Consider the following 24043-nt stretch of genomic DNA (forward strand, 5'->3'; position numbering starts at 1 on the left):
GCTTATTTAAACTAATCAACTTGCATGATAATATTAGTTGGGTATTCTACTGCCGTAGATTTACAGACCAGATCCAGGAACCAGGACTATATGGACACTTGCAGGAGGTTTGGAGGAAAACCATTAGATGAACACTCCCGTATAGAAGGGTGCCCAATAAACAAATTTTATCGATTTGCCTTGACGGAATAACACACGGCTATATTTTATATCGTTGGAAAGAGGGGAGCAAGCCTCATTGAAATAGCGTTGTCGTCGTTGTCTGCCGTGGTCACGTTTTTTTTAAACATCATGGTCAAAGGTCAAAACAAAAAATCAAGAAAAATGTACAGTCACATTTAGATAGCGCTTGTTTCTCCTACATATATACGTTTTGAGCAAAATAAAAACAACCAATTTATATAAAAATATCTTTTGTATGTAGAACTTGTTTTATATTTTTATCGCCAAAAATGACTTTAGATTGACTTTTTGCATATAGGGTGCAAATTTGAAATTTTCAAAAAGCTGTTAAATAACAGTGACCATGACCTATTTCAATTTTTCAATTTTATTTTTTTGTATTCAATTTGGTACAAGTACGATCTGAAGATGTTTTAAGATCTGCACTTGAATCATTTGTCGGAGAGGAAAAAATGTGATTTTCACGTCTTTTGATAGTAAGGTGTTCGTCAATTTCTAGATAAAAATAAAATTTCTGTTATTGGGTGTTAAAGAGTATATATAAATGATTTGTTTCGAAATTAACGTCGAATTTGGTTGAATATAAAAATGACAATTTTTCAGCATTAAATGGTGCGATATGATTTTTTTTCTGTGGTAAGTTGACTTTTGGTTGTTGTTCGAGCATAAACGTATTTGATCATGTGTCATTGCAAAACAAAACTACAAAATATCAAACCTTTAACATTTGCTTGGTGAATTTTCAACTGTTGATTCACCGTTAGCAGATGGTAAAAGAACAATGACTATAATGATGATGATTTTTAAGAGACACCACTTGGTCGATGCCATTGCTAGTGGATGTTTCATCCTGGAGGGTATCACCAGCCCAAGAATAAGCACTTCGGTGTTGACATGAATATCAATTATGTAGTCATTTTTATAAATTGCCTGTTAACAAAACTTTTAATTTTTCGAAAAACTAAGGATTTTCTTATCCCAGACATAGATTACCTTAGCCGTATTTGGCACAACTTTTTGGAATTTTAGATCATCAATGCTCTTCAACTTTGTATTTGTTTGGTTTATAACTATTTTGATATGAGCGTCACTGATGAGTCTTATGTAGACGAAACGCGCGTCTGACGTACTAAATTATAATCCTGGTACCTTTGATAACTATTTACTTATTTGCAATATAAGTATTTATTCAAACAAACACACAATTGATAATTGATTTGTCTTCCCCTCACAATGATGATGAACAGAAAAGCAGAGTATATACATGAGAACAGCTATTGACCATCCACAAACCTATTGGAAGAGGGACTAAAAAGTCGTAATAAGACAAAAATATTTATATCCATTTTATTTGGACTAAAGAATTCTGAACATCTTCTTTTCGAGATAATCTTTTAAAAGTCATCTTTCACTGGTTGGTACCTTATCGGCTTCAGATTTGGTACTGTAAGGAGAGAAAATGAAAATAAGATTAAAAAATACTTTGTTTAATACTTTTTTACCTTATTTTTTTCAATATATAGCAATGGATCATGCATTGATTTTTTAACGTCGAGGTTGCATACACACTGAAGCTTTATCAAGTTTCAAATTAGTAAAAAATTATAATTATAAAACATTAAAGAATTAATTTTGAAAATACTTCAGACTGTTAATTGACTTGAATATGCATTGAATGCATGTAAAACAACTGATTACTTTTTATTTAAAAGTTATAGACAATGAAATTTGTGTTTACAAAACATGTTTCAAAGAGATCACTGGTGTCAATGTATATAATTGCTACGCCTAGGGAAGTTCTTCCTCTGGAAACATCGTTATACACACTCATATTGTTTTTCCTGTTGGAACCAATATTCTATACCATTTATTCCGTTTGGAACATAATCAACATATACTGTTACATTTATTCCAGTGGAAATAATATTCCAGAATAACTTCCACATGCATTTGGAACTTATATTATGAAGGATCTTCTATTTCGTGACATGGCTAAAACGGAAAAAGACAATGATAGTAATGTCAAGAAAACAGTCGTATCGGAAGTCAAGACAATTTGTTGGTGACTACTTACTAATTCCTATAACTGGTCCCCTGTTGGGTGAATGACCATATCTCGTTGTGTTCTGGTTTTTATTAAGTTCGGGAAACCTCGACGGTGGACAATAACTAACCCTCGACGTGGTATCTTCTGCGTAGATGATTTCTGGTGCCTTTCCTGGTTAAATATAGACTCGAAAATTACATTTTTAATACGCTAATTGATATACTAATGACTATTGTGTAGAACGTCAGCTTTGTATCGTATAATATTGTTGGTCCGTATTGAACGGCAACAAAAAATAAACAAGAAGTGAAAATACTATTCACTTTTTAGCAGTCTGCGAAATTAGCTAATAGGACCAACTTTAATAAATTAATAACGTTTTACGTATAAAACTTTTTAATGACATGGCAATAGATAATCCTATGTTTCCAAATCTATCTGATACACAAAAACTAGTAATCCTACTAAATCCTTCTAATATAAACCCAGTGAAAAAAACAGGTTCCTATATAAAACAGTCTTTAGAGCTGAGGACAGGGGACTCTTAGTTAGTTTTAATTTTATATATATAGATATTATGTGTGTGTTCAACTCAGTTATTTTATTGTTGTTGTTACTTTTGTTTATGTCACAAGTATAATGTTACTTATATGACAAATAAAGATTAGTTTATTAATAAAGTATCACGAATTACAAAAGCAATTGATTCGTCTTTACTATTCTAACAAGAGTGCACATGCTGAAATGTCTCTCCTTCTTAACTAATCATTGATATTATGTTGGTAGTCCTAAATAATTGTCACATAAACATTAACCAAGAAAACTAAACATTGACCAATAAACCATGAAAATGAGGTACGAATGAACCATGCCAGGCAGGCATGTACAGCTAATAATTCTTCAATACATCAAATATAGTTGACCTATTGCTTCTTGTTTAAGAAAAACAGACCAAAACACAAAACTTAACACTGAGCAATGAACCATGAAAATCAGGTCAATGTAAAAAAAAACCTGCACGACTGACATATAGATCATAAACTATTTCCAGACGCGATATATAGTTAAACTATTGCATATAGTATAAGAAAAAAGACCAGAACTCAATAACAGAACTTTGATCACTGAACCATTAAAATGAGTTCAAGGTCAGATGATACCTACCACTTAGACATGAAAACATTACAATCATTCCATACACCAAATAAAGTAGACCTATTGCATACAGAATAATAAAAAAAGACCAAAACTCAATAACTTAAATTTGACCACTGAACCATGAAAATGAGGTCAAGGTCAGATGACACCTGTCATGTGGACATGTACAGCTAACAGTCCTTCCATACACCGAATATATTGCTTACAGTATATGAGATATGGACTTGACCACCAAAACTTAACCTTGTCCACTGATCCATGAAATGAGGTCGAGGTCAAGTGAAAACTGTCTGACGGGCATGAGGAATGAGGACCGTGCAAGGTACGCATATACCACTTAACTTTTTTTCAAGAAGTCACTGAACCATGAAAATGAGGTCAAGGACATTGGACATGTGACTGGCGGAAACTTCGTAACATGAGGCATCTTAATACAAAGTATGAAGCATCCAGGTCTTCCACCTTTTAAAATATAAAGCTTTTAAGAAATTAGCTAACGCCGCCGCAGCAGCAGCCGCCGGATCACCATCCCTATGTCGAGCTATCTGCGGCGAAAGTAGCAGGCTCGACAAAAGCTGTTATAACTAATTCCACAAAATTCGTCTGTGATAATAATGATTTCTACTGGACATTTCTTGATAATGCGCGGATTTATTTCAAATGTAAATATGTAAATAAAACTAAGTTTTAAGAAAAAAAAATGATTTCTTTCTTAATATATAATTCAAATAATATTTATCGGAGGTCCTAAATATGCTGCCGTAATTTCAGTTTTGCTAGTGTTTTCTGAACATACAAACTGCCCTAGAGTCGAACAAGAAATTTCTTACTTAACAATGAACCACAATACAATTCCACAGTACCTTTTTCTGAGTATGGTGAGCTGTATCGTCCATTACAAAAATTAACCCATTCTGCAACAAATTAATAGATATTTTCAATAATTGCATAGACAACATTAATTTACAGAAACATAATAATATCAAATTTGCTATTCAGGGAAGAACAAACTTAGAAAGTCCCCCGTGTACAATCATTTGACAATTTGAAATCGTATTTTTTTTTACCGCTATGGTATAAATTTGAAAATAGATTTTTAATTCCCGCAAAAATAATCACAACATTTATTTCGTTCGATACTCTTTTTATGTTAACAATTTTTTTAAATGCTTACACCAAATCCTTGGCGCAAATTTTAAATTTACTTATCTTATCTTATGACAATTTTTGCCATTGCTCGTATATGAAAAAAAAATGTCTTACTTGTATGCCGTTTCATCGCTGGAATTCTTACGTCTATCTTCTGGAAATTGGGATGCCAAATACCATAACTCTATAATAAAGACAGATAAATATTGGACTTCTCCACCGTAGAGGAGGGGAATTAAAGTGTTACCGTACGTCTGTACGTCCGTCCGTTCTCTAACTTTAGTTTCCCTCTACCAAATGTTCTGAAACTTATACACAATGCGTATTACCACAAAACAAAAATCAGGTTTTAATTCTGGAGTTATGCGCCTATACAAATGGAAAAACAAATGTTGAATTTTGTTTTCCGTTCTCTAACTTTAGTAAGTCTCAACCAAATGTTTTGAAACTTATAATCAATGCGTATTACCACAAAACAAAAATCAGGTTTGAATTCTGGAGTTATGCCCCTAATCAAATGGAAAAAAATGTTGAATCTTGGTTTCCTTTCTCTAACTTTAGTAAGTCTCAACCAAATGTAATGAAACTTGTACACAATGCTTATTATCGCAAAACATCAATGTATTCGGAATTTTCGGAATGTCACTTAAATGGTTCTAGTTTCCATCAGTTTTGGATTATCAGTCATATGATGGCAGACAAAAAGATCAAGAAGTAAAAGAGGGGAGAAAGATACCAGATGAACATTCAAACTCATAGATCGATAGTAAACTGACAACGCCAAAGCTAAAAACGAAAGAGACAAACAGACAACTTAAAGTACACAAGACAGAGCATAGTAAGATGGCTTTATGTTATAGATATTTCATATCTTTTGGACAGTTTTGTGGTGTTTCGTAAATTATACCATAGCTTTTGTTGAAACCCCGGCATTAACCTCACGAGACGGAGTCGAGTGAGGTTGCCGAGGGGTTTCAACAAAAGCTATGGTATAATTTACGAAACACCACAATACTGTCCAAAAAATATGAAATATCTGTTTTAACCTATTGCATTCTTCGCTGTTAAAAATTGTGTATTTCACATATTTGTGTTTGTTTACATCGAAATTACTTTAATAAGAATCTGTAAAATAACCCTTTTCGGACCTTTCAATTAAGGATCCGCCTACTTTTTAAAACTAGCACGGGCTTCAGAAACGGCCAGTATTCAGTTTAAAAAGATTTTTCAACAGCGGTGGATGCATCTTTACATTGGTGATGAAAAAAACTGTTAAAGATGTTCTGGATAAGGACACAAGAACTTTCTAGTACAGATTTCTGATATTTTGGAAGATTGCTGCAATCCCAAACTTACATACAATTGAATTGCAAAGGGTAGGTTTTTTAATTTTATTATTTATTTTCAAAATGCTCGAAATGTTTTAATTTTTTTATATTAACTAATGATGTTAAGGAAATTAATTTCACAAGAATCTGTCTGAGAGTTTGTATGAATTATTCCACTTTTAACTTTAAACTAAAAGTCCATGAGGTAGGGTAGGAGTAGGAGGGGTCCTGATTCCGCAATCCCGGGTTTAAAAACACGAAATCACGTAATGCCGGGTTTTAAAACACGAAAATCGAAGAAAAAAATAAATTCCCGGAACCCGAAAGAGTCAATTTCGAAATCCCGAGCTTAAAACACCCGATCCCGGAGTCCCATCCTCTCTTGCCAATAGCGTACATTAATTAAATAGGATTTCAAAATGTTCTCGATAAAATTCATTAACATGCGACGATATACTTAAAAAAAAAATCGCTCATTTAGAGGTGGGAAGTATATCTAACATATATAAATTCCCGTTTAGAGTAAGGGAGCTACCATTTGATTTTTATGGGGGGGGGGGGGGGGGGGGGGGCTAGGATGAAACCTCTTGCGTCGTTTGCTTGTTGTACACGAATTTCAGTCAACTTGCCGAAAAATTGTTGTTTTTAGGTAAAAAATGACCGGATTATATCACAATTATTTTTTATGAAAAAAATATTAATCAAATATTTGAAGTCTGAACTTGAATGCGATACCACGGCAGAAAAAAAATTCCTGTAAGAAATTGCTTAAAAAAATAATGAAATCCAACAAAAATGATTCAAACAAATATAACTAATGGGTTCTGTATACGTGTCGTGACTAATTTTTATCTTAAAAATGACCGACTTAAACCTAGAATAATTTCAATTAAAAAAAAATCAACTCAAAGATCCTGCTTTGAATTTTCTAAATATGTCACGGCAAAAAGTTAAACGTCAATGCAAATGGATAAAATCTCAATTCTTAAAATTTTCTTCTATATATTTCTTTATAACGATAATAACTAAATAACTTGGATAACTGGCGCATGCGCAGCAATGGATGGAACAAATTCTGCCATATGCTTATTTTTTTAGTTGTAATCTCTGTCCTGCCTTTTTATTTCTTACTCTATTCGGTCCTGCCTTTTTTTTTACTGGTTTATCCTGACTTTTTTACACAAATGGTCATCCTGCCTTTTTTTTTTACCAAGTTGCTCATCCTGCCTTTTTTTTTTACCAAGTTGCTCATCCTGCCTTTTTTTTTACTCCTGTCCTGCCTATTTTGTTTCAAATTTCATCCTAGCCCCCCCCCCTTCCCCCTAAAAATCAAATGGTAGCTCCCTAACTTGACAAACGCTTTCTAATTTTAACGACCAACATAGAGTAGCCTCATTTAAAGTCTACATGTCAGCAGTGTTTGATAAAAGAAATCAATCTGCAATTTTTCAGATAATAAAAGAGGTAAATGTATTATTTTTTCGATTTTCAGTTGAAGTTCAACGAGCCAAGGTTGTATGCAAATTTTTAGCAAAATCTGCGACATAGCCCTTTTACTGTTCCTTGACCTTAAAGTAGGGGAGGGGTAAAGCAAGCAAACTTTTGAAAGTACTAATTAAAAGATTATTTGTTCATAATATTTAAAGTTCTTCAAAAGGAGCGTGCTGTGCTCCCTGTCGCCTCCATCTCCAAAAATCTTGCCTTGCCAAACAAACGGTTAGATGTGATTCATGTAAATGTAGCTGTACCATGGAACCTATAGAAAGTTTGCCATTTAATAACCGAAAATCAACATATTTTTAAACTTTTTTGTTTGTTCTGGGAGCGAATCTTGATTCATTTAAAATATAGGACAACAGAGTTGGTGTATGTGGGTTCGATTCCCACCCTAAGCAATAATTTATTTCAGCTGGTGCAAAGCGGGCAGTTTAGCTTAGTGGCCCCACACTAACTTTGTTGTTTCTATCAAAAAATTCAGGCGGCCGCGGCCAGGTCTCGACATTTTTTTTCTTTTGAATTCCTTATACACCAAACCATGGTATAATTGTGAAAATTATACCATGGATAGCTATGGTATAATTTTCGGTTATTGGGATTTATACTCGGGTTGCACTTCCATAGGTTACATTGTACAGCTATAGGTTAAAATACCGGTATACGATACCTTACTTTTTTCTCTGTAAATATGTTTTGAAATATCATTTAAAAGTTGGTAACCTGAACCTTGTAACATGAGATATAATCTTCCAAGATGCTCTTAAATCCGAACAAATCAACACAATTCTAATACTAATGAACACAAGGCAAAGATACCATGTTGACAACAAAGAATAGCAAGTCAAAGAAAACAGAAAGCACCATGGACAAAAAGAAAAACGCCGAAAAGACATATGAAAAGTCAATAAAACACTACATAGAAAACTAAATACTTAGCAGTACAAATGTTTATCAAAATCGCAAGCATAATTCAAACTCGCGCGAAAATATTTTACACTATGTAATACATGTATACCCTTTGGTTCTATAAATAGTATGGTACAAACCTTTTTCTGATTACTTATGGGTTGGTAAAACAGGCCAACAGGATGTGGGTTAGCTAGTCTCGTTGGAGAATGTGCTCGTGGAATTAAACGTGAAGCTGTTTTCTCTGGCCCACAGAAATCCCCAAGCGTCGTGGATCTAGGTTTCCCTGTCCGTTTCGTGAAAACATTAGCCATTCCTACGACGTACCGTAGTTGAAGCGGTTCTCCTCTATCGACGCGCTGTCATGACAATAACGCAAACGCAACAGTGGCAGACAATGCACCCGGGATCATTGGCGATACGTTGAACGAATCATTCAACGTTATTGACGATTAAGATGGTTTATCTCCGAGTGGTACAAAGTTACCAACTGTAACATTGTAACATTCTTTTAAGAATCCAGTCCTAAGCAAGGAAGAAGAAAGACCTTATAAGTCTCATAACTTTATTTTATATATGTTTCTAGTACTTTTCCTGTAACTTTTGTTTAAATGTAACGCTAATCACAGGAAAGTATGAGGTCAACTCCTTACCAAAAGAAGTACCAAATAAAAAAATAAAAAATGTCAAATGTCAAAATTATCCCTTTTTGACAAAAATCATAATTTCGAATGTAATTAGCTGTTAAAGCCGCAAAATGTATTATCTGGATACAAAGCAAACCATTTTGCCGTTTGAAATTTCATCTGACCAGGAAACAGGTCGGCCAAATCAAATGATGAAAATGTTCGGGGACTTCATGATTGGTTGAAATATAACTGTATACTTTGCACAAATCTTATTGCACTTTTTTATAATTTTGACGCCAGACCTTTAGAATGATAAGAGTTCCAACCAATCCGCTCTGTCCCGTTGCTATAACATAAACCCAGAAAGAGTAATTAACCAGAGATTAATATTGTAAACTTATCATTTTTGAATTTACAAACTGGGAAAAAAAACCTGGGGATTTTGTGACAAATAGTTTCCGCACTTGCAAACAGTAAGAAGTTGAGTTGAAGTTCCGGTCCACCTTTTATTCTAGTTCGTATATGGTCATTTCGATGAATGAGATTATACAAAAGGTCAAAGTTCCATAACGTCATTCTTATCTCGTATATTTCTCAATAAACAGAAACACAAATATATATAGAAATGTCGTACAAAGTCTTTGTTGTTTGTGTGATTCTTATACTCATAAGTTCAACAGGTATGTTTCAAATATGTTCATTTATGGACCTCGGGGTCACTTTTATTGATATTGTATCGTCGGGTTGCTGTATAATTGATTTGCCATGGTACACCACGTCAATATTTACTCAAATACCAATTCTTATTCATGATATACTCACGATGATTATTTTCCTCAGTGCTATCAAAAAAGATACAGGGAAGTGTAAATACAATTTTAAAGAGAGGGAAAGGACACGGCCAGCACAGACAGGACATCCAGTCTACTACTGAAATCCAGCCTGGGGCTAAATGGGGCGATGATATGTTTGGTCACGGATGTAGATGTACATTTCACCTTCATTGTCACAGTGACACACAGTGTCACCACCATGGTTCACATTATACATGTCATTATAGTTGTTGTGGAACGAGATGTGTCAGATCACCTATCGTGGGACGAGATGTGTGAAAAGAGGGTTAGTATTTTTTAAGATTATATTTTTTGAGTTTTAACTTAGTGTTGTTTTTATATACTATACCAGTGACACCGTTGGATAGTAAACTTTATATCTATTCACATTATACAATAAAACTCGAATATACTGATTGAAATAAATGAAAAACAAACTGAAAATGGATTTTGGAAGAAAAAAAGGGAAGGGTGAAAACAATTGCTCTATCCGCAAGTACCAATGGTACGATATCTTGTATAACCAGAGACGTAATACAATTGTATTATATGTCTCTGGTATAAAATTTTACATTTATAGCTGTCTTGCGAAAAAAATAATATAATAAACGAAATTTTAAGTCTCCTTTATCATTTCAGGTGATGTATGGCAAGGATGTTTAATTCAATAAATGTTATGTGAGGTATTGAAGAATGATATTGTTTTTTGTCGATAGTCTTGCATCATACTGTAAAGTATGTGAACGAATATTGGGACGAAGACATTGGTAGATACAGGCACAAAATGGAAACTAGAAGAGTGTTAACAAATATCTAAAGGAATTTAAACTCATAAGCCGAAGTCAACGGCATAAACATAAAAACAACGAAAAAACAAAAAAACAATCTACCAAACAAAACACAGAAAACTTAAAACATGACCTATACGATCCCCATCAAATACCGAGGGTGATCTTAGGTGGTTCGTTATGGTACGCAAATCTGGCTCCACGTGTTATACACATCCGTTGATAATATAAAAATAAGAAGATGTTGTATAATTGTCAATGAGACAACTCTCCAGCAGAGACAAATGTCATAGAAGTAAGTTGTCGTTAATGCAGTAAGTTCATGAAGAAGTAAGTTGTCGTTAATGCAGTAAGTTCACGAAGAAGTAAGTTGTCGGTAATGTAATAAGTTCATGAAGAAGTAAGTTGTCGGTAATGCAATAAGTTCATGAAGAAGTAAGTTGTCTGTAATGCCATAAGTTCATGAAGAAGTAAGTTGTCGTTAATGCAGTAAGTTCATGAAGAAGTAAGTTGTCGGTAATGTAATAAGTTCATGAAGAAGTAAGTTGTCGGTAATGCAATAAGTTCATGAAGAAGTAAGTTGTCTGTAATGCCATAAGTTCATGAAGAAGTAAGTTGTCGTTAATGCAGTAAGTTCACGAAGAAGTAAGTTATCGGTAATGCAATAAGTTCATGAAGAAGTAAGTTGTCTGTAATGCAATAAGTTCATGAAGAAGTAAGTTGTCGGTAATGCAATAAGTTCATGAAGAAGAAAGTTGTCGTTAATGCAGTAAGTTCATGAAGAAGTAAGTTGTCGGTAATGTAATAAGTTCATGAAGAAGTAAGTTGTCGGTAATGCAATAAGTTCATGAAGAAGTAAGTTGTCTGTAATGCCATAAGTTCATGAAGAAGTAAGTTGTCGTTAATGCAGTAAGTTCATGAAGAAGTAAGTTGTCGGTAATGTAATAAGTTCATGAAGAAGTAAGTTGTCTGTAATGCAATAAGTTCATTAAGAAGTAAGTTGTCGTTAATGCAGTAAGTTCATGAAGAAGTAAGTTGTCGGTAATGTAATAAGTTCATGAAGAAGTAAGTTGTCGGTAATGCAATAAGTTCATGAAGAAGTAAGTTGTCTGTAATGCCATAAGTTCATGAAGAAGTAAGTTGTCGTTAATGCAGTAAGTTCATGAAGTAGTAAGTTATCGGTAATGCAATAAGTTCATGAAGAAGTAAGTTGTCTGTAATGCAATAAGTTCATGAAGAAGTAAGTTGTTGGTAATGCAATAAGTTCATGAAGAAGAAAGTTGTCGGTAATGCAATAAGTTCAAGAAGAAGAAATTTGTCGGTAATGCAATAAGTTCATGAAGAAGTAAGTTGTCTGTAATGCCATAAGTTCATGAAGAAGTAAGTTGTCGTTAATGCAGTAAGTTCATGAAGAAGTAAGTTGTCGGTAATGTAATAAGTTCATGAAGAAGTAAGTTGTCGGTAATGCAATAAGTTCATGAAGAAGTAAGTTGTCGTTAATGCAGTAAGTTCATGAAGAAGTAAGTTGTCGTTAATGCAGTAAGTTCATGAAGAAGTAAGTTGTCGGTAATGTAATAAGTTCATGAAGAAGTAAGTTGTCGGTAATGCAATAAGTTCATGAAGAAGTAATAAAATCAACGGTACCAATTTTGTTGCACCAGATGCGCATTTCGACAATACATGTCTCTTCAGTGATGCTCGCGGCCAAAATATTTGAAATCCAAAGCATATATAAAAGATGAAGAGCTATAATCCAAAAGGTCCAAAAAGTATAGCCAAATTCGTGAAAGGAATCAGAGCTTTGCATGAGGGAGATACATTCCTTAATTTATAATAATTTCTAAGATTTTGTAACAGCAAATTTTAATAACACAAAAAATTGTAAGTAAGTTGTCTGTAATGCCATAAGTTCATGAAGAAGTAAGTTGTCGTTAATGCAGTAAGTTCATGAAGTAGTAAGTTATCGGTAATGCAATAAGTTCATGAAGAAGTAAGTTGTCGGTAATGCAATAAGTTCATGAAGTAGTAAGTTGTCGATAATGCAATAAGTTCATGAAGAAGAAAGGTGTCGGTAATGCCATAAGTTCATGAAGAAGAAAGTTGTCGGTAATGCAATAAGTTCATGAAGAAGTAAGTTGTCGGTAATACAATAAGTTCATGAAGAAGTAAGTTGTCTGTTATGCCATAAGTTCATGAAGAAGTAAGTTGTCGTTAATGCAGTAAGTTCATGAAGGTAATGCAATAAGTTCATGAAGAAGTAAGTTGTCGGTAATGCAATAAGTTCATGAAGAAGTAAGTTGTCTGTAATGCCATAAGTTCATGAAGAAGTAAGTTGTCGGTAATGCAATAAGTTCATGAAAAAGAAAGTTTTCGGTAATGCAATAAGTTCATGAAGAAGAAAGTTGTCGGTAATGCAATAAGTTCATGAAGAAGTAAGTTGTCGGTAATGCAATAAGTTCATGAAGAAGTATGTTGTCGGTAATGCAATAAATTCATGAGATGACATGTTTCAGATCAAATTCTGTTATAGAAGATGAATTAATATCAATTCAAGATGTGCTTGGGCTTCTCATGTAGACATAAAGACAAATTATGACAATGCAGCTTTACGTTTTAAAAACATTTAAGCTTAAAGCTCGTATTGAAAAATGTTTCTACTTTAGTTGTCAAACCCTATGTAACGATATCCTATCTATCAAATAAGAATTATGGTTTGAGTCGGGTTAGAATAAGGATTCAGATATGGATTGTGATAAGAGGTAGGTAAAGATTGTGTGAAGTTGAGGTGACATTGAAAGGAGGGTGACATAGCTGTGTGTATTATTGTGAGACACAGTGGCATAGCTGTGTGTATTATTGGGAGACACAGTGACATAGCTGTGTGTATTATTGGGAGACACAGTGACATAGCTTGGTATATTCTTGGGAGACACAGTGACATAGCTGGGTGTATTCTTGGAAGAGACAGTGGCATAGCTGGGTGAACTTTTGGAAGTTACTGTGACATAAAAAAGGATGACAGAGCTGGGTGCATTATTGGAAGACACATTGAATAAGCTGTGTGTATTCTTGGAAGACACAGTGACATTAGAAGACACGGTGACATACCTGGTTGTATTCCTACCAGAGAACCTGGGATCATACCCTGCTTTTCCTACCAGAGAACCTGGGATCATGCATGCTTTTCCTACCAGAGAACCTAGGATCATGCCCTGCTTTTCCTACCAGAGAACCTAGGATCATGCCCTGCTTTTCCTACCAGAGAACCTGGGATCATGCCCTGCTTTTCCTACCAGAGAACCTGGGATCATGTCCTGCTTTTCCTACCAGAGAACCTAGGATCATGCCCTGCTTTTCCTACCAGAGAACCTGGGATCAGGCCCTGCTTTTCCTACCAGAGAACCTGGGATCATGCCCTGCTTTTCCTACCATAGAACCTGGGATCATGCCCTGCTTTTCCTACCAGAGAACCTAGGATCATGCCCTGCTTTTCCTACCAGAGAACCTGGGATCAGGCCCTGCTTTTCCTACCAGAGAACCTGGGATCATGCCCTGGTTTTCCTACCTACCAGAGAACCTGGGATCATGAAGTTGAGGTGACATTGAAAGGAGGGTGACATAGCTGTGTGTATTATTGTGAGACACAGTGGCATAGCTGTGTGTATTATTGGGAGACACAGTGACATAGCTGTGTGTATTATTGGGAGACACAGTGACATAGCTTGGTGTATTCTTGGGAGACACAGTGACATAGCTGGGTGTATTCTTGGAAGAGACAGTGGCATAGCTGGGTGAACTTTTGGAAGTTACTGTGGCATAAAAAAAGGATGACATAGCTGGGTGCATTATTGGAAGACACATTGAATTAGCTGTGTGATTCTTGGAAGACACAGTGACATTAGAAGACAGGGTGACATACCTGGTTGTATTCTTGGAAGACACAGTGACATAGCTGGGTATATTATTGGAAGACATGTTGACATTAAAAGAGAGGGTGACATAGCTGGGTGTATTATTGGGAGTCAACAGTGACATAGCTGGGTGTATTCTTGTAAGAAAGTGACATAGCTTGGTGTATTATTGGGAAATACAGTGACATAGCTGGGTGTATTCATGGAAGACATGGTGACAGTGAAAGAGTGACATAGCTGGGTGTATTATTGGGAGATAGTGACATAGCTGTGTGTATTATTGGGAGTCACAGTGACATAGCTGGGTGTATTCTTGTAAGAAACAGGGACATAGCTGGGTATATTATTGGAAGACATGTTGACATTAAAAGAGAGGTGACATAGCTGGGTGTATTATTGGGAGTCAACAGTGACATAGCTGTGTGTGTTCGTGGTAGACACAGTTACATAGCTGGTAGTATTTTTGGGAGATACAGTGACATAGCTGGGTGTATTCATGGAAGACATGGTGACAGTGAAAGAGTGACATAGCTGGGTGTATTATTGGAAGACATGTTGACATTAAAAAAGAGGGTGACATAGCTGTGTGTATTATTGGGAGTCAACAGTGACATAGCTGTGTGTGTTCGTGGTAGACACAGTTACATAGCTGGTAGCATTTTTTATTCAGTTTTATCTGCTTCTTCTACCAGAGAACCTGGGATCATACCCTGCTTCTTCTACCAGAGAACCTGGGATCATACCCTGCTTCTTCTACCAGAGAACCTGGGATCATGCCCTGCTTTTCCTACCAGAGAACCTGGGATCATGCCCTGCTTTTCCTACCAGAAAACCTGGGAGCAGGGGATCATGCCTACCACAGAACCTGGGATCATGCCCTGCTTTTCCTACCAGAGAACCTGGGATCATGCCCTGCTTTTCCTACCAGAAAACCTGGGATCATGCCCTGCTTTTCCTACCAGAGAACCTGGGATCATGCCCTGCTTTTCCTACCAGATAACTTGGGATCATACCCTGCTTTTCCTACCAGAGAACCTGGGATCATGCATGCTTTTCCTACCAGAGAACCTGGGATCATGCCCTGCTTCTTCTACCAGAGAACCTGGGATCATGCCCTGCTTCTTCTACCAGAGAACCTGGGATCATACCCTGCTTCTACCAGAGAACCTGGGATCATGCCCTGCTTTTCCTACCAGAGAACCTGGGATCTTGCCCTGCTTTTCCTACCAGAGAACCTGGGATCATGCCCTGCTTTTCCTACCAGAGAACCTGGGATCATGCCCTGCTTTTCCTACCAGATAACCTGGGATCATACCCTGCTTTTCCTACCAGAGAACCTGGGATCATGCATGCTTTTCCTACCAGAGAACCTGGGATCATGCCCTGCTTTTCCTACCAGAGAACCTAGGATCATGCCCTGCTTTTCCTACCAGAGAACCTGGGATCATGCCCGGCTTTTCCTACCAGAGAACCTGGGGTCATGCCCTGCTTTTCCTACCAGTGAACCTAGGATCATGCCCTGCTTTTCCTACCAGAGAACCTGGGATCAGGCCCTGCTTTTCCTACCAGAGAACCTGGGATCATGCCCTGCTTTTCCTACCAGAGAACCTGGGATCATGCCCTGCTTTTCATTTGGGTTCATATTACTCAGTCTTTTGTTTTATGTGTTGTGTATATTGTTGTTTGTCTTTTGTTTTATGTGTTGTGTATGTTGTTGTTTGTCTTTTGTTTTATGTGTTGTGTATGTTGTTGTTTGTCTTTTGTTTTATGTGTTGTGTATGTTGTTGTTTGTCTTTTGTTTTATGTGTTGTGTATGTTGTTGTTTGTCTTTTGTTTTATGTGTTGTGTATGTTGTTGTTTGTCTTTTGTTTTATGTGTTGTGTATGTTGTTGTTTGTCTTTTGTTTTATGTGTTGTGTATGTTGTTGTTTGTCTTTTGTTTTATGTGTTGTGTATGTTGTTGTTTGTCTTTTGTTTTATGTGTTGTGTATGTTGTTGTTTGTCTTTTGTTTTATGTGTTGTGTATATTGTTGTTTGTCATTTGTTTCACCATGGCGTTGTCAGTATGTTTTTGTCTTATGAGTTTGAGTATTCCTTTAATATATTTTGCTTCATTTTGACTGTCAGACTGAAATTATTCCTTTACATATATTTCTCATTTCAGAGACTTACAATTAAGTTCAAGGCCCTTTTACAGACACCTGTGTACAATATAGTCCAAGGCACCCTTTCATGTCAAAAAATAAGATTTTTTATTCAATAAGATTTATTGCTAACTGATAACAATGGACATGACAAATTAACAATAACAAACAATCAAAAACAATCTACTTAAGGTATTTTCTAGCTGAACTTCCCTCATCTTTGATCCTTGATTATCTCAATTTTAACAATATCACATCAACGGCCATCACAGTATAATCCTTTACACCCAACATTTTGTTACAACTAAATATGTGAGAACCGGAAGCAAATGTATTTTGAGAAAATTGTATTTCTTTCTTAATGTTTCTTTAAACAAAAAATCTTTAGATATAGCAGTTATAAAAAAAAAAAAATTCCAAACTTAAATAAAAAAATTGATTTTTTTAAAAGATAAATGTAGGCTAGCTATAAGGACAAAGTTCATGAAGTTTTTATTTAACATGGAAAATATGACCTATTGGAAGGTGACCATTTGACTTCTTCAGCAACCAGCCTTATAATTTGAAGGCTCTATTTTAATCCGAAGAGTTTTTTCTTACCTTTAAATCAAGCAACTCATAAATAAAAACAAAAAATATTTCTGAATTTGTTACAATGCAAGTAGTAAAACTTTCCCAACAGTTTTTTAACAACAGGGCTAAAATAACATTTTTTGTTTTAACTTTTGCTTCTTTCCCATTCTTACATACAAGAAATAACAAACAACCAAACAACTGGATCTTTCCAATAATTGTTTTCTATTTACAAAAATGAGAATGACTAGAAATATTGCAACATATCTAAAAACAGTATCAAACTTTATATAATATTTATATATACATACACATTTGAAGGCACAGTTTATTGAGATTTAATCCCCCTAATAGGAACGAAGATGTGGTATGAGTGCCAACCAGACAACTCTCCCCCTAAGTCTTCAAATGAATTGATATTTATTATCTTAAATTATTTATTTTTGTAATATTGACAAATAGTGACCGTCACATTTTTAGTGATGTTTTTGTCCAAGTAAAAAAGTTTTCTATCAGCTGTACTTTAAAATACAAACAATTTCAATCTGGTTTAATTTTGTTCATCAGCTTTGACTTTAAACAAACACATTACAAAAATTGCTTATTTTTGAAGATTCAAACAGAATTTTGAAGGAACAAGATTTAAAAAAATATACTAAATATTCTAGATTTTCACAAGACATCACATAAATACACATTTCTCTGTACATAAATTATTGCAAAATGTTCCGGCAAGTTTAAACATCCCCTCACCAAATCTTTTTACAATAATTACATATACGTGCATGTTTAACAATCTATCCGTTCATCAAATGACAGTTTTTCATAAAGAGCTCATAATACATGTACAAAATTGAAATTATTAACATACAAAGTTTGTCAATAACTTATTTCAATAGTAAATTACATGAAAATATCAAGTCAAAACTGTGAAATAAATGTTGTTGCAAAAACATCATAAATGCTATGACTTTTCCAATTTCCAAAGACTTATTTCAATTTAATTAGAAGTAGATTATAAATGTATATCATACATGGTACTCCTATATAATAAAAATATTTTGAGACATAAATTTTACAAAACTATTAACACTATAATGCATCTTATCATTTTCATCAGACATCTATAACAATTGCACAGATCATTCAAAATTTACAGAAAACAACCTTATTATTCAATAAAATTATTAATCGTGCATATACTGAACTGGAAGACATCAATTATATAATAATATATATGGAAGACTTTTTTAATAATATTTAAAATTTTCTAATATACTGGAATGTCAAAGTATATAATACAATATATTGATATATAAAATATAATTGCACAGTTTATTGCAATTCTCTAACCTTATCTAAACAACATATTGTGAATACAATTCTGTCAATCATGCATGAAACCCTCAATACACAAACACATTTTGTAGATATAAATTTCTTCAATTGCAATGCCATCATACAAATCATGTTTTTGAGACATATTTCAGAATGCCCAAGAATTATGAGCAGCTATCAAGTTACAAATAATGATACTAAGGTAATACCTTAATCCAGATAGGAATACATGTTCTATTGCACAAAGACAAATGCTTAGATTTTGTAGATTCTAAAATGATTATTTTTACACAAACTATTATGGAATATGATGTTAGCATATTTTACATCTAGTTAAATTCAATGTCATCAAATTAAATCCAATGTCATCAAATTAAATTCAATATCATCAAGTTAAATTCAATATCATCAAGTTAAATTCAATGTCATAAATTAAATTCACTGTCATCAAATTAAATTGATGGTCATTTAGTTAAATTCAATGTCATTGTCACTAATTAAATTCAATGTCATCAAATCAAATTTAATGTCATCAAATCAAATTTAATGTCATCAAATCAAATTTAATGTCATCAAATCAAATTTAATGTCATCAAATTAAATTTAGTGTCATCAAATCAAATTCAATGTTTTTAAGATGGTTTGAATATCAGCACTATAAATATATACAAGAATCAATTGTTGTTTTTACTTATGGAATTCCTATATAACTAATTGGTCCTATTTTGTGAATTTGCACTATGAAAGCTAAAGCCACTCTGAGTACTTGATCCACTTGAAATACTGGAGAATCTCCCTCTCATATATGATGGTAAAATTGTCTGTTTGGTTTTTGGACACATCACTAAAACTGGTTCATTGGTCCACAAGCGCTAAAAAAGACAATATTAGCATAAAATATAAATCAAATTATTACAAAATTGCAAAGTATTTAAAAGAATGCTCATCTTGTTGTGCAAAGTATCTGAACTCCTAAATGACCTATTCTTTTGACATTTTTACCTATTATGACTGATAGTTTTGTTTAAAATTGTTGTCAATATCAATGTATATGGAATTTCATGTAACTGTCATACAAATGAGAAGTTTAGCCAGCTATAAAACCAGTTTTAATCCACCAATTTCTACAATGGAAATGCCTGTACCAAGTCAGGAATATGACAGTTTACTATCATTTGGTTTGATGTTTTTGAGTTTTTGATTTTGCCATTTGAAAGGGACTTACCAATTAAAATTTTCCATTCTAGTTTGGTGTATTTGTCATTTAATTTTTTTCAAAGTATTTGAAAATGGTTATCTTTTGTCTGACAGTTTGAAAAGCACACACACTTTACAGCTTATCACTGTTGAGTTGCAGACCAATAATGAAGTATTTCTGTCCAATGGTATTGAAGAAAATATTCATGGATGAGCTGGCTCTTGCAATATCTTTTTACAAACGACAATATTTAGCAAATGCTACCACACCAGGAATTCTCATAGATGCAACAAGACAAATTATTAATGGACATAGCTGCTACAGAATAAAATGGCTTTACCTCATTTGGTTCTTTTCTCCATTTCAAAACAGATTCATCATCTCCATAGCAACCAGAAAAGCTTATAACACATGGCTCACCACAACTCCTGTTAAGATAATCATATAAAAAAAATATAAAATAAGAGTGCATACACTGACAAGTCTCGCCTTCATTACTAACCATGATATTATTTTGATAGTCCTAAATACAAAGCTTTACTACAACTATCACATAAACATGACATGATCCAAGAAAATGAGGTTATAATCAGATAAACCAAACAAGAAATACATGTACATTTTACAATCATTCAATACACTAAGTTGACCTCTTCAAACGGTTATAGTTTCTACGAAACAGACATAACAAATAAAACTAAACATTGAAAAATGAAAATGAGGTCAAGGTCAGATGAACCATGCCAGGCAGACATGTACACCTTACAATCAATCTATGCATTAGATATTGTTGACCTTTTGCTTATAGTATGTAAGAAAATTTAACCATGAACACTTAACATTGACCAATCAACCACCAAAATGAGGTCAAGGTCAGATGATACCTGCCAGACAGACATATACAGCCTACAATTCTTTCATAGAACAAATATAGTCGACCTATTACTTATAGTTTCTAATAAAAAGACTAAACCAGGAAAAGTAAACATTGACCAATGCAAATGAGGTCAAGGTCAGATGAACCATGCTAGGCAGACTATACACCTCACAATCAATCTATTCATTCAATATAGTTGACCTTTTGCTTAAAGTTCAAGCAAAACAAAAAAGTCTTAACTTTTTAGTCACTGAACCATGAAAATGAGGTAAGACAATGGACATGTGACCCTATTCACCTTAATTTCATTATAAAAAGTGGTCTGTATTTCTAAAATACCAGATATTTTCAAAACATTGTTTGTTAATGTGCAGAATTCCTATATATTGTACAACCTGATATATCGACCTAGTTAAGTAATTTACTAATATCTGGATTTAGTTGAAAAGTGACTGATTTAAATAAGATGTTTATAGAAACAACTTTGAAATGAATGATGCAATACTATAAAAAAAAAAATGATGTGAATAAGGTTCTACACCTTTTTCTTCCAAAATGTTTTCTACAAAAGAGGATCACCCACTCTGAAAGATTGACATTGCATCTGATCTGTCAAACTTATTTTGACATAAATTTAGAGTTATTTCCCTTTACTGCCATGTTTAATAATAAACCAAATTTAACTTGATTTACTGAAGCCTACCTTTTAGACTAATATATAATTTGCATTTGATTAAGTCTTGCATGGATCATCATTAAGGACCTGTTAAGGATTGTTATAAAAGCTTGCATGTACCACATATTTTTATTTTGAAATTTGGCTATTAAAATGACAAAATCAACCAGTTTGCCGTCATCTTTGTAGTCATGGGAAATAACTCCAAATCAAATTTTGTCAATAGAATCTACCTTTAAGTCAATTTTGATATTGTATGCTAGCTCACCTTGTTTTGACAAAGCTTCGCACAGGTTTATCTGATATTTTAACTTTTGCCTGCAATGTCACATCCACAGTATATAGTGAATCCACCATGCTACATAGAGAAGAATTACTTGTTGTATGAGAAATCAATCCACTTAAAGTCTGTATTCGTCTTCCGAAACCATCTGCATCTACTTCATCATCTTTAACAGAGGGAGTTGATATCTCATCGTAACTCGACCAAACAGAGCTAGCTTTACTGCTGATGCTTGGGGTCCGTAGAAAATCTTGTACCTTATTGAAATCCATAGAGCTACGACCACTTGTAATTGAAATTTTATTGCTACTTAAATCATTCCAGTCCAGCCTTTCACGAGCTACTTTATTTACCGATATGTGTCTGCTCATCAGACTTGGTGTCTGCATTAGTTCTAACATTTTTGTATCTGCCGGAGTGGTGACGGCTGAATTACTAGCACTTGCACTAGCGCTAGCACTAGCAATTGTCCAATTATCTAATTTGTTCAATTCCATCATAAATACTTTATCCATTGCGGGCGTGAATGGTTCATCCATTCCACTTTGTCTACGAGATTCTAACAGACTTAAATCACTTATTGAATCTGACCTTGACTGTCTAGCCCCATCCATTTCAGAATCAGTTTCTATGTACATTCCAGAAAAGTCAAGTCTATACTGAACTTCTGGGTCATGTGACCCTATTTTAGCAGCTGCAGCCGCCATTTCACTGTCGACAGATTCTATCCTCTCCATTGTCTTCTGTCGATGATTGTATGCAATCATTCTCTCAGAGAGTCTCTTTGTACGTAACCTAGAACCCCTGTTATTAAAACTTTCATCTGAGTTAACTGACTTTCTCCGAGGGGAAGAACTGTCACTATTTTTACAACTACTGTTATCTGACTGAACGCTGTTTTTCTTTGTTAGTGCCAATTTGTCCACAGAATCCTTTGTTTTTTCAGGGGAAGTTTTCACTGCATCATGTTCAATCTTTTTGTCTGATTTATCATTAGAACTCTCAGATTTCATATTGTCTGAATCTTGTGCTATACTTGAATCAGAAAAACCACTTTCATTCAAACTGTTATTATCTTGCTCTGCCCCCTGTTCAGAATTAGACTCTCCCAACTTTTCTGTCTCTTCAAGTGAACTGAGCCATGTGTTGACTTTGTGATGTCGAGATATTTCTTCAAAATTGCACAAAGTTTTCTTTTCCAAAGCGACATTTTCTTCCAAATTAGATTCACCATTGCATTCAAGATATCCTTTTTCATTAGCATATTTTTGTGTGTTTTCTTCACTGCCTTTCTGTGTTATTTTCATTTCCTCTGTTTCATTTAGTTCATCCTTTTTGTCTGTCTGCACCACATCATCTTTTCCAATGACCTTTTGACCTGAGGACACACATCCATTTCTTGACTTAGCCTTGTCTATAACACCATTTAACTGTGTAAGTGCAATATCAAGTTCATCAATAAAGTTTTGACCTTTAGCTTTGTTTGATGATAACCAGTTCTTTCTATTATTGACCTTCAACTTTAGGTCAGTAGGTCGATTTTGTAGATTACCATCATGGCTTATTTCTTGAGGTTGATTTTCTTCAACATTTCCATCCATTTTCAAATCTCCTTCTTCAGAATCAAAAGATAGTCCCTTAACTATTTTTTCTTTCTCTTCACTTTCATTCACTGGTTGATCAGCCTCTTTTTCATCATTTTCTACAGTTTTACGAACCTCTATCACACTATCATGACTATCTCGTCTCTCTTTCTCATAACTTTCTGTTGAACTGTCTCGTTCTTCTAAGATATTTCTTTCAATAGCTGGTTTCTTTTCTAGATGTTTTAAACGAGGAGAAATATTTTTAGGGGTCACAGATCCCGTTGAATTGGTATCAGAAGCAAGGTTTGAAACTTCCAAAGACTTAACTTGTAATTGAGAAATAGAAATTTCACTAGACAGACTTCTCTTGAGTGGCTTTTTATCTACTTTATCTATACATTTTCCCGTATTTTCCTCAACTCCTAATGAGAAAGATGGTTTTGCTATACTTTCCCGTGGACTTTTACTTCTACTCCTTTCTCTGTCTTTCCGTCTCCTGCCCCTTGAACTTAAAGAACTACCATTTCTGGGACTAGGAGATAGAAATAATTTCCCTGATCGGCTTGACGGTGTGTCTATTGATGGAGACATATCTGTGGTAGGAGTTTTAAAGTTTATGTGTTCTGCTACTTCGTATACCATCATATTTCCCTCCCCTGTACCAATCCAAACAGAATGTCCCATATCCATAACAGCTGTAATCCGTGATCTGTTAAAGTAAGTGTCATCCTCCTGGAACACAATCATAAAAATTAAAACTTTCCTTCATTAATTTAGTATAGTTGAATTTAACAACAAAACAATAATTCAAAAACATCAAAAACAAGAATATGTCCAATAGTACATGGATGCCCAACTTGCACTATCATTTTTTCTATGTTCAGTGGACCTTGAATTTGGGGTCAAACTCTAATTTGGCATTAACATTAGAAAGATCATA

General features: G+C 34.2%; 3 protein-coding genes and 1 long non-coding RNA gene across 6 annotated transcripts in view; 1 reads left to right on the forward strand and 3 right to left on the reverse strand.

Moving 5' to 3' along the window:
- Window positions 1-1516: 1516 nt before the first annotated feature.
- LOC134708461 (uncharacterized) lies at window positions 1517-8668 on the reverse strand. Its single transcript, XM_063569012.1, has 5 exons — window positions 8409-8668; window positions 4652-4721; window positions 4252-4302; window positions 2258-2401; window positions 1517-1627 (listed from the first exon to the last, which is right to left on the reverse strand). Exons 1-5 carry the CDS (start codon window positions 8580-8582, stop codon window positions 1578-1580), a joined length of 489 nt encoding a protein of 162 aa, XP_063425082.1. The 5' UTR covers window positions 8583-8668; the 3' UTR covers window positions 1517-1577.
- An 800-nt stretch (window positions 8669-9468) lies between these two features.
- LOC134705565 (uncharacterized) lies at window positions 9469-10413 on the forward strand. Its single transcript, XR_010105593.1, has 3 exons — window positions 9469-9577; window positions 9738-10016; window positions 10370-10413. It is a non-coding gene; the product is annotated as an uncharacterized LOC134705565 (long non-coding RNA).
- Window positions 10414-14079: 3666 nt separating this feature from the next.
- LOC134706135 (uncharacterized) lies at window positions 14080-14493 on the reverse strand. Its single transcript, XM_063564842.1, has one exon. It carries the CDS (start codon window positions 14491-14493, stop codon window positions 14080-14082), a length of 414 nt encoding a protein of 137 aa, XP_063420912.1.
- Window positions 14494-16986: 2493 nt separating this feature from the next.
- The window catches only part of LOC134708463 (uncharacterized), a 76407-nt gene continuing 69350 nt past the window's right edge, over window positions 16987-24043 (reverse strand). For all 3 annotated transcript variants that reach the window (XM_063569015.1, XM_063569014.1, XM_063569016.1), the window contains 3 exons: window positions 21503-23835; window positions 20022-20109; window positions 16987-19355 (listed from right to left, as the gene is read on the reverse strand). In XM_063569015.1, coding sequence (XP_063425085.1) covers window positions 19194-19355; window positions 20022-20109; window positions 21503-23835 — 2583 coding nt within the window. In that variant the 3' untranslated portion in view covers window positions 16987-19193. The remainder of the gene's footprint in view (window positions 19356-20021; window positions 20110-21502; window positions 23836-24043) is intronic.

This window comes from Mytilus trossulus, chromosome 2 (genome assembly GCF_036588685.1).
Source record: "Mytilus trossulus isolate FHL-02 chromosome 2, PNRI_Mtr1.1.1.hap1, whole genome shotgun sequence".
NCBI classification, from domain to species: domain Eukaryota; kingdom Metazoa; phylum Mollusca; class Bivalvia; order Mytilida; family Mytilidae; genus Mytilus; species Mytilus trossulus.